This window comes from Zootoca vivipara, chromosome 6 (assembly GCF_965207765.1).
Source record: "Zootoca vivipara chromosome 6, rZooViv2.hap1.1, whole genome shotgun sequence".
NCBI lineage: Eukaryota > Metazoa > Chordata > Lepidosauria > Squamata > Lacertidae > Zootoca > Zootoca vivipara.
In genome coordinates, this window is record NC_142589.1 from 60,217,329 (window position 1) to 60,228,483 (window position 11,155).

General features: G+C 43.6%; 1 protein-coding gene across 1 annotated transcript; it reads left to right on the forward strand.

Annotated features, from left to right (window-relative positions):
* The first annotated feature begins 2,077 nt into the window (after nucleotides 1-2,077).
* On the forward strand, nucleotides 2,078-6,598 carry SYF2 (SYF2 pre-mRNA splicing factor). Its single transcript, XM_035120940.3, has 7 exons — nucleotides 2,078-2,152; nucleotides 3,091-3,198; nucleotides 3,640-3,765; nucleotides 4,038-4,155; nucleotides 4,272-4,362; nucleotides 5,432-5,530; nucleotides 5,996-6,598. The coding sequence occupies exons 1-7, from the start codon at nucleotides 2,111-2,113 to the stop codon at nucleotides 6,159-6,161; spliced, it is 750 nt and encodes a 249-aa protein (XP_034976831.1). The 5' UTR covers nucleotides 2,078-2,110; the 3' UTR covers nucleotides 6,162-6,598.
* Nucleotides 6,599-11,155: the final 4,557 nt, after the last annotated feature.

Here is an 11,155-nt window from a genome sequence, read left to right on the forward strand (position 1 = left end):
TTCACCTTGTTGATAAGATTGCCATGTAGACATAAATCTACCTGCCGGGGCAGAATACCACGCTTATATCCTGATGCCCACCCTCAAGAACAACAGGTTAGTAAAGTGTGAGACTGATTTCAATGAGGCTAACATTGGATACCACCACCCCCCAAAGTCTTTAAACATTTCTCCTTGGTTGACTTGTATTCATTTTCTATCTCTAGGTTGATTGATTGATTGATTGATTGATCAATAAATTAACATTGCGCTGAACAATTTGCACTTGCTAAACAATTGATTACTAAGAGTGCTGAACTGAGGCAGGAATACAGCACCATGTTGTCAAGTGTTATTGTGTGGATTATCTATCTCTTTTCTTGCTGTTCTTATGGGGTGACAAGAATAAGGAGGCCGTTGTTCTCCCCCTACTGTTTTTTCTAATAAATATTACTTGTGGCACAATTTCTTCCTTTACACAGAAGAGCTTAAAGACATTTCTCTGATGGAAACTAAAGGTTTAGAACAACATATAGATAAAGAAAAGTAGTCTACTGGTTAAGTCAGGGGTCCCCAAACTAAGGCCCGGGGGCCGGATGCAGCCCAATTGCCTTCTAAATCCGGCCTGCAGACAGTCCGGGAATCAGCATGTTTTTACATGAGTAGAATGTGTCCTTTTATTTAAAATGCATCTCTGGGTTATTTGTGGGGCCTACCTGGTGTTTTTATATGAGTAGAATGTGTCCTTTTATTTAAAATGCATCTCTGGCTTATTTGTGGGGCATAGGAATTCGTTCATATTATTTTTCAAAATATAGTCCGGCCCCCCACAAGGTCTGAGGGACAGTGGACTGGCCCCCTGCTGAAAATGTTTGCTGACCCCTGGGTTAAGTAAATGTTTAGAATGACTTGTATCCAGCATACTCAGAGTAAAAAGGTGAAGGGACCCCTGACCGTTAGGGGAAACGACACTGGGGTTGCGGCGCTCATCTCGCTTTACTGGCCGAGGGGGCTGGCGTACAGCTTCCAGGTCATGTGGCCACCATGACTAAGCCGCTTCTGGTGAACCAGAGCAGCACACAGAAACGCTGTTTACCTTCCCGCCGGAGCACTACCTATTTATCTACTTGCACTTTTAACATGCTTTCGAACTGCTAGGTTGGCAGGAGCTGGGACCGAACAACAGGAGCTCACCCCGTCGTGGTGATTCAAACCACCGACCTTCCAATCGGCAAGCCCTAGGCTCTGTGGTTTAACCCACAGCGCTACCTGCATCTCTATACCCTATACCCCCTGAAATGAATGGACTTGGCTAACTTAGGTCCATTAATTTCAGTAGGTCTACTCTGAGGAGAACTTAGTTGCATATGATCTTATACGTTCCGGTGTGTATTCTCAGAGCGACAAACCACTTTACGTTTGCTCAAAATCAGAGCAGGTTTCTGGGGGAAGCACTGCACATGACCAAAGGCCAATGTCCATTAAAAAAGAAAGAAAGATTTTCATGAGAAAAGGCAGTCTGCATCTCCTCTGAGGTGCTGTGCCCTTGGTCACAGAAGAGCTGAAAAGAAAAGGTGACCAGCCTACTTAATGATCAAATTCTATTCCATTAACATCTGTGGATGAATATTTAGAACTATACTGCCATCCCATGTTCATTTGTAAGCATAGCTTGGCGGGCGAGGGAAGGAATGGATTTTAAATCTCACTTTTGAGTGGGATTTAAAATTCATGAAATAGGTGCTCTTGTTTTGAATTACAGTACAGGAAGTGGGTCTGCTGTGCCTATTTGGTAACCCTGTCCCTGACTTTTAAGTTTAACATACCTTTCCTAATACAGTACAGTCTGTACTCTCTTACGCCTTTTTTCTTTTTTGCTATGCTATGCAGTTCCTTCCTCAGTCTTGTAGCGGCGCTGCAGCGCAAGTGCAACGAGCGGCGGCCGCTCACGAGGCCGACATAGATTGCGCATGCGTTTCCTTAATACGTGTGCTGTCCCCTCCTCCTTTACTGTTTGTTCTTTTACAGTCTAAACGTCATTAGGAGGCGTCTACGTCATTAGGAGAGGCGGAATCGGGAGAGGGAAAAGGCAGGAAGTAGTTTCAGTGTTTACGACTACGGCAAGAGGAAGATGGCGGCGGTAGAGGATCATGGTGTTTCTTCGCCTGGGATGGTGAGAGAAGAGGAGAGGAGAGTGTTGGGGAGGAAATGACCGACCAGGAAAGGAGAAGGCTGAGGGCGCCTCTGAACTGGGGGAGGCGGGGAAGGGAGAGGTTTGAGAGGAGGGGATGGTGGATAAAGGGATGGACATGGAGGTGAGGAAGTGCTGAGGAACCCCGAGGCAGGAGCTGATGGCGAAGGGATGTTTTGGGGGGGTGGGGAAAGCCGGTTCTTTTAATCTCTTTTTATTTTAATCTTCTGTCACTGCTGCAGCATGGACGGGAAATGGCTCTGGCATTGTCAGGGAGGGGACGTTTATTGATTTCCTTATATAAGAGTTTATAGCCTACGCTTCTGATTCATACAAATTACTCAGGGTAACTTAAACTAATTAAAATTGCAATGTCACCCTAAATAGAGCCGTGTGAAATAATGTTGTAGAGAATTCCAGTGTGATCTTTTCCGCAGCTTCTCTAAAAGCTTTTCCATAGCTGCCTTAATGCAGACAGTAGAAGGAGGTCTCTGTTGGGAACACTATAATGTATGTGGCATCATAACCATTCCAAGTAGTTCAGCTGCCTTGTTGCAACTGAATATGCATTGCCAGCACTGGGGGCTATTTTTATGGATTTTGCTTTTTCTCGTGTTTGGGGGTCTTGATCACTTTCTCAATTCCTCCTAACACGATAGGTGAGGTGTGCTATAAATATAATCATTGAGCTTCCTCTTTTGTTATTGTTACTGCTGAGGAAGGCTTACTAAGGACATAGCTTGAAAGCTTCTGTGGTCCTACATTGTTCTTGTGGAAATGTGCATGCTTAATGCTTTTTGGATGTCTTAATATAACTTTTCCATGGTACTGAGATTATAACTGTTCCTTATATTCATATACTAAACACTTAATCTCAAAAGCAGATCTTTCTTTTATAACATGTGTGGGTGACTTTTCAGGCTACTTCTGACACATCAGAAGAACCTGCTTCCATTACAACAGAAGAAATGGCTGCACAGAAGAGAGAGGAGCGACTTAGGAAATTCAGAGAGCTTCATTTGAAAAGGGTGAGATCTCTCATTATGGTGTTGGTGCTAACAGTTCTGGTTCCTGCTTGTTAGCTTGGAGGGAGTGTATATGTAACAATAAGCCAGCATGAGAATTTACATCCTAACACTTGCTTAGGGGCTTCACTAAAATGGGTTTTTAAAATGCAGGTTTGAGTCGAAAAAATTTCAGTTTGCTTTGGGAAATTTTCTGACGCCTTAAATCAGGTGTGGGCAACCTTTAGCCCTCCAGATGTTGGTAAACTACAATTTCCAGCATCCCTGGTCATTGACCATGCTGGCTGCAGCCGATGAAAGTTTTAGATCAGCAACATATGGTGGATCAAAGATTTATGACGTAGAGACCTGCCCTAGAGGCTGATCTTCTTTAGCATGTTTTACTTGTACGGTAGTAAACTCTGTTTTCTAAACATCTTTCTGGTTTCTTCTCCTTTTAAAAAGAATGAAGCCCGCAAGTTAAATCATCAGGAGGTTGTGGAGGAAGATAAAAGGCTGAAATTGCCAACAAACTGGGAAGCAAAAAAGGCACGTTTAGAATGGGAACTAAAAGTGGAGGAAAAGAAAAAGGTAAGCAAACAGTTGCCCCTTCCCTGGCCAATGGATGTGGTCAGGTTGGTCTCCCCCTTGATGATATTCTAGGGAGGCAGGGGGCAGTCTCCTAGTGGTCCCAGGTCCTCTTAACAATGGCAGGAGCCAGAGTACATCCCCCAGTAACTGTGCATGGGAGTACAGTCTTGGTTATATTTTGACAGGCAGAACTCAATTAGCCTTGGAAAAGTTCACTGTGCTGAAAGAGAACCCCTGTTTCAAAATATCAAAATGTTCTTGCTGTGTCCTAGGAGTGTGTGGCAAAAGGAGAAGATTATGAGAGAGTGAAGCTGTTAGAAATCAGTGCAGAGGATGCTGAACGTTTTGAGAGGAAGAGGAAGAAGAAAAATCCTGATCTTGGATTTTCTGGTAAGAAGGTGTTTGGCCCCATCTGTTCCAGCCATTGAGTGTGAATAAAATCAAGAGCTTTTATTAACAAGTGATTATGTTTAGTAGTACAATAGACTTTTTTTTTTACTTCATAGATTATGCAGCAGCCCAGTTACGCCAGTACCAGAGGTTGACCAGGCAGATCAAACCTGACCTGGAGAAATATGAAAAACTCAGAGAAGAAAGGTAAGTCTTATTTTGTCTGCCCCGTATTATTAGTATTAGCATTATTAACATTTATTTGTCACTTACATCAAGTGTGTCAGAGTGACTTACCATTCTAAAAAGCATACAAATGCAAAAATTGACACAGCACCTTAAGAAAAGACATAAGTGTTCTGGTACCTTGGAGAATAACTTGAAGGAGCTGGGTTCCTCCTTGTCCTTCACAGAGGCCATCGGTTCCAAATGCCTTGAGAGGTAGAGGTGCAGCAGCAGCAGCAGGCAGCAAAGAATTGCCATTTCCACTCGCTGCTGCTGCTGCCATGCATGCTGTGCACCTCCACTTCTCGCAAAATGGTAATCGGTTGCAACTGCTCTGTGAGGAAGAGCAGCAGGACCATCTGCATTTGGGAGATTGTATCAACTGGACCCTTGTGAGAGAACCTGCTGTTGCAGGAATAAATGGACAGATCCCAGCTAAGCCTCAGAAGGTCAAGGCAACTGTCTATTCTTCTTTGGTGATCACTCGTAGCCGAGTAAGATTGTCTTCCAAAAACAATGTTTTAACAATGAGTCCGTAAGTGACTGTGGAGGCCAATTCTGGATCCACACATCCTTCCACAGTGGGGACATTTGTTTCCAGGTGGGAGTTGATTACGGTGTGGATATGCCCAGCGTGCCTTCCTCTTAGCACGTTTCTCCCTTGCGTCCCGAGTTTGAGTGTCTTCAAAGCCCATCTATACACAATGTCTGGCTACAGTCATACCTCGTTTTGCCCCAGCCACTAGCCGAAAAGGACGCAGGGCAAAGCGCTGAATCTGTGCACACACACGAAGCGGTTTGCACTTCCGCGCAAGCGGCAAACCCAGAAGTAACCCGTTCCAGTACTTCCAGGTTTGCCGCAGACGTTCGCTGGAATGGATGCTAGACAATGGATGTTCGGGGAGGTAATACTGTACTTGTATCAGTAGGAAAATCTCTTCCCCCATTATCTGATTAGAGACTTGCTGGGTATGAAATCTAGAAGACATGTATTTTAATACTGTCAGTAATGGACTGGTTAAAGTGTCTGGGTTTCCTCCCCCTCATTCAGTGGCGAAGATTTATTTCCGACTTCAAATAGCCTTCTCCACGGGACTCATGTGCCATGTAAAGAAGGGGTTGATAGAATGGTTTCGGATCTTGAAAAACAGTAAGTACAAAAGCAAATGAAACATTGACTAATTACAATGTCAGAGCTTCTTAAAAGAACTTTTTGAGCATCTTGTCCTGTATGACAGCCCCACCCACCCACCGCACACATAAGGTTCATCCTTATGAGTAGCAAAGCTTTTCCAGTCATAGCCTCAAAACCTGGGAGGCCGTTCCATTGAAACTCCATCTCTCTGTTCTGCTTTTTTTCAAAGACAAGTAAAAGCATTTTTACATAGTCTTTTAAATAGTCAGGTCTTTTAAATAGTCTCCTGCTATTTGGTTTTTTTGACAATTTGACTCTTAATTGACTTTAATTCTGTTATTTAATTCTGTTGACTTTAATTCTTATTTAATCTTCTTCGAGCATTTGGAGCTGAAAAAGTAGTGGCTCAAAAAAAGAAAAATCGTCCTTGAGCAGATGTTTGCATTAGGCAAAGTCTCACTGTATTCATTTTCCTTCCAGAATCCAAAAACGTGAAAAATACAGCCGGAGACGATCATACAATGATGATGCAGATATTGACTACATTAATGAGAGAAATGCCAAGTTCAACAAGAAGGCTGAGAGGTTCTATGGGAAATATACTGCAGAGATTAAACAGAATTTGGAAAGAGGAACAGCTGTCTAAGCTAGAAAGTTCCAGAGGCAGATTCAGCATTGTAGCTGCCTGCTTTTTCAGAAATTCCCTAAGTGTAAAACCTGTTTTGCAAAAGCACCTTAAACTGTAAACCAAGGTAGTACGAATATTAAGCTTGTCCAAGAAGTATTGCTCCTCAAGAACAAATTTGTCTTGAACAGAAATACTGTAGGTATGTAACCATTGAAAACAAATCATTTGAATTTTGGCAGAGAACCCCTTTTCTGTTCCTTTTCATATCTTAAGTCTAGGTTCCAGCTAAAGCAAATTTGTTTCACATTTTTTTTTAATGTATCTGAGGTTTCTATGAAAACCACTGCCTTTGTATATGGTAAAAGGCTGCATTTTTACTCAAGCTCAAATGTAAACTTGTAAGTTGTATGTTGGTTTGATTAAATTAGTTATCCAACTATGTAAAACTTTAAAAAGATTGATTAATTTTGACTCACCAGAGGTTTCTGTTTGGCCTGTGAAGTCTCCAAGCCATACCCACCTGCCTGTCAACAGTTATGATTTTAGTCGATGGGCAAGAGAGCTGAATTAAATCCTCCCTTGGCTATGCACACACACTCCCAGCAGGGAACAGGTGTCTGCAGCCAAGACAGAAAGCTAATGAGCAGGGGTCAAATCCTGCTCAGCTTGCCATCACCTTAGAATCATAGAATCATAGAATCATAGAGTTGGAAGAGACCACAAGGGCCATCCAGTCCAACCCCCTGCCAAGCAGGAAACACCATCAAAGCATTCCTGACAGATGGCTGTCAAGCCTCTGCTTAAGGACCTCCAAAGAAGGAGACTCCACCACACTCCTTGGCAGCAAATTCCACTGCCGAACAGCTCTTACTGTCAGGAAGTTCTTCCTAATGTTTAGGTGGAATTTTCTTTCTTGTAGTTTGAATCCGTTGCTCCGTGTCCGCTTCTCTGGAGCAGCAGAAAACAACCTTTCTCCCTCCTCTATATGACATCCTTTTATATATTTGAACATGGTTATCATATCACCCCTTAACCTTCTCTTCTCCAGGCTAAACATACCCAGCTCCCTAAGCCGTTCCTCATAAGGCATCGTTTCCAGGCCTTTGACCATTTTGGTTGCCCTCTTCTGGACACGTTCCAGCTTATCAGTATCCTTCTTGAACTGTGGTGCCCAGAACTGGACACAATACTCCAGGTGAGGTCTGACCAGAGCAGAATACAGTGGTACTATTACTTCCCTTGATCTAGATGCTATACTCCTATTGATGCAGCCCAGAATTGCATTGGCTTTTTTAGCTGCTGCATCACACTGCTGACTCATGTCAAGTTTGTGGTCAACCAAAACTCCTAGATCCTTTTCACATGTACTGCTCTCAAGCCAGGTGTCTCCCATCCTGTATTTGTGCCTTTCATTTTTTTTGCCCAAGTGTAGTACTTTACATTTCTCCTTGTTAAAATTCATCTTGTTTGCTTTGGCCCAGTTGTCTAATCTGTTAAGGTCATTCTGAAGTGTGATCCTGTCCTCTGGGGTGTTAGCCACCCCTCCCAATTTGGTGTCATCTGCAAACTTGCTCAGGATTCCCTCAAGCCCATCATCCAAGTCATTGATAAAGATGTTGAACAAGACTGGGCCCAAGACAGAACCCTGTGGCACCCCACTAGTCACTACTCTCCAGGATGAGGAGGAGCCATTGATGAGCACCCTTTGGGTTCGGTCAGTAAGCCAGCTACAAATCCACTGAATGGTAGCATTGTCTAGCCCACATTTTACCAGCTTCTTTACAAGAATATCATGGGGCACCTTGTCAAAGGCCTTGCTGAAATCAAGATAGGCTACATCCACAGCGTTCCCTTCATCTACCAGGCTTGTAATTCTGTCAAAAAATGAGATCAGATTAGTCTGACATGACTTATTTTTCAGAAACCCATGCTGACTTTTAGTGATCACAGAGTTTCTTTCTAGGTGCTCACAGACTGTTTGCTTAATGATCTGCTCTAGAATCTTTCCTGGTATTGATGTCAGGCTGACTGGGCGGTAATTGTTTGGGTCCTCTCTTTTCCCCTTTTTGAAAATAGGGACAACATTTGCCCTCCTCCAGTCTGCTGGAACTTCGCCTGTTCTCCAGGAATTTTCAAAGATTATTGCCAGTGGTTCTGAAATCACCTCTGCCAGTTCTTTTAATACTCTTGGATGTAGTTCATCTGGCCCTGGAGACTTGAATACATCTAAACTAGCCAAGTATTCTTGTACTACCTCCTTACTTATCCTGGGCTGTGTTTCCCCTGCTGAATCATCTGCTCCATATTCTTCAGGTCGGGCGTTTTTTTCTTTCTTGGAGAAGACTGAGGCAAAGAAGGCATTGAGGAGTTCTGCCCTTTCTCTGTCAGGATTCAGGATGGGGTTTGCAGAGAATCCCAGCTAAAAGGTTTCCCCTTTTAACAGGATTCCACTACAAACCTCTTCCTGCACTTTGATGTTCCAACTAGTGTGGCCCACCTGTCAAATTTGGCCCTTCGGGGGTGGGGAGATGAAAACCTTGGCCACTGGCCGGAAAAGGATCCTCACTCCTGTTCGTATGGTAAAACAGGTAGTGCAGAACTTTGCCTGGTTTTCTGACTAATGGAAATATTTGGTGGTGGTAAAGGAGCCAAATGGTGGTACAAGGAAAAATATTAAGAGTTAGGGCTGTTATTTCCAAAGCAGGGAAATCATTTCCATAGCCTTGCCTTTGAAGCAAGTGGGAGTAACTTAATCCTGAATAGCCAGACATGGTTAGTAGGAACCAAAGCATGATTTAACAATATGGGGTTTATGCTTTTAGAAATGCAATTTTTTGCATATGTACCCATTCTCCAATATTGCTTTTGTTGGAAAAAGTTGAACATTGGTTATTTACCAGAATGTTCTTTCAAGTGGATAAGCAGGAGGCCCATAGAAGACAAATGGCTTACCGTAATACCTCCCAATGCCCAGGAGCGGCAGAGACATGTGATTAAACCTACAGTAACTGGCAACTCCCTCCAGCTTCCATGTTAACCAAAGAGCAGTTTAGAAGGATCAGAAAGAGAAAGGGGAAGCCTAAGCAATGAATGAACTTGGGAGTGGTTGGAAATAGTGTTTTGTGGCTGCTATCCTGTGCCTCAGAAGGGACTAGCAAAATCATTGAGGAGGATCATGTGATACAAGTCATAAGGGGAAAATGGCACCTGGAAAAAAATGGACTGGAGGCCCTGCTGCACGCCCACCCAGATTTATTTTATTCCCTGGTATGAATGCAGGAGGACTTCCAAATATAACAAGAGTTGCCCAAGCTCACAATGCCTAATAGGGCTCTTGGAGGTGGCCATGTACTCATGAAGGTTGCAGCATGTATTTGTCACACATGAATTGCCAGAAGATACCTTCCTTATAGCTGACTTGGAGAAACACACACGGTGCTTTGTTCAGTTTTAGAATTCCTACTATTGTACAGGAAAAGGCTAGAGAAGGAAACCTGGCATCACATCCTTGGTACTCAGCAGTCTGGCCAGTGGCACCTATTGATGGATTTTGATAACTGTCAGTGTCGTGTAGTGGTTAAGAGCGGTAGACTCGAAATCTGGGGAACCGGGTTCGCGTCTCCGCTCCTCCACATGCAGCTGCTGGGTGACCTTGGGCTAGTCACACTTCTCCGAAGTCTCTCAGCCCCACCCACCTCACAGGGTGTCTGTTGTGGGGGAGGAGGGGAAAGGAGATTCTTAGCCGCTTTGAGACTCCTTCGGGTAGTGATAAAGCGGGATATCAAATCCAAACTCCTCCTCTTCTACACACACAGTTCTCGTATTTGAAATAAAAATAGTTTATAGTTTTCTTAACAGTTATCAGTGTGGCTACAAGATACTGGAAAGTGATTACCAGAACAGTAGGCGCATACTATAAATATTCCTTTCCTGAGGGTGCAGAAAGAAGCCAGAAGAGAGCCGGATGAATCTAACCTGAACCAATTAGGAAGGGTGGCTCGCCTAATTAAAGTGGCAAAATTTGCTGTCCCTGCCCAAAATACCCTCTAGTCTATACCTAAGAAAATTGCCACAAAGGATGCAGAACCCTCAAATACATAGCACCTTCCCAAATATATTTCAACCCTGTTCCCATGTTAACATGAAGTTCCAGATTCAATGTAGATTAAAATGAGGTATTTTATTAACAAGCAAAAACCCATATATGTACAGCAGCCATCAACTGAACTTAATCTTCCCTAACTGAACAAGCTGACAGGTTTGGTCTTGAGATACTATGTATGCATCATAAAGTGATGTATCAGCTGGGGTGCATACAGGAGTTAAAAAATGGAAAAGGGGTGAATGTAATAACTGGGTGTGGGCAAAGGGGCTTGAGAGGGAATAAGGCATGAAAATGGTGTGCAAGGGTTGAGAAAATGGCAGAGGGAAAAGGAGAGAAGGTAAAGTGGGTGAAGATGAAAGCAGGTGTATGAAAGGGACTGAAGAATAGGGAGTGGTGACTTTGTAATTGGGCAGATTAAAAGGTTTAGTAGTTGCAATGTGTGGACGGCAAAGATGCAGGTTAGCATGGGGATGTGTTGTGTGCAAGGAAGGGGTTTCACAAAAAAGGCATGGATGTGGGTGAAAGCAGGCAGGTGTAAAGCAGGGTTATAGAAGTGGCTTCAAACATGGGGCTGCGACAGGGGAAAGCAAGCTTGGCAGTTGCTTGGGGGGGAAGGGGAAGCTCATGGGGCTTTAATGGAGGGAATGTCAGAAGGGTTGTAGAGCAGTGTGAACAGGGGCACAGTTCCTAGTTAATTTAATTTTGTAATAGCTGCCAGAGATGTACGGTGCATGCCATGTCACTAACAAGGAAGAATGAGCTCCAAGGCTGAATTGGCTTTAGGAATAAACTAAAGATCTGGCCTCGCCACCCATGATCATTCAGTCAACTCAGACCCTATCTTTGCAAAAACTACCCAAAAGGATTACTTCGAGATGGACAGTCATACTTCAAATGGTACTGTTCC

Coding starts and splice junctions, on each gene's coding strand:
- SYF2 (XM_035120940.3), top strand. CDS start 2,111: ATGGCGGCGGTAGAGGATCATGGTGTTTCTTCGCCTGGGATG. Junction 3,199..3,639: donor GAGAGCTTCATTTGAAAAGG/GTGAGATCTCTC, acceptor CCTTTTAAAAAG/AATGAAGCCCGCAAGTTAAA. Junction 4,363..5,431: donor GAAAAACTCAGAGAAGAAAG/GTAAGTCTTATT, acceptor CCCCTCATTCAG/TGGCGAAGATTTATTTCCGA.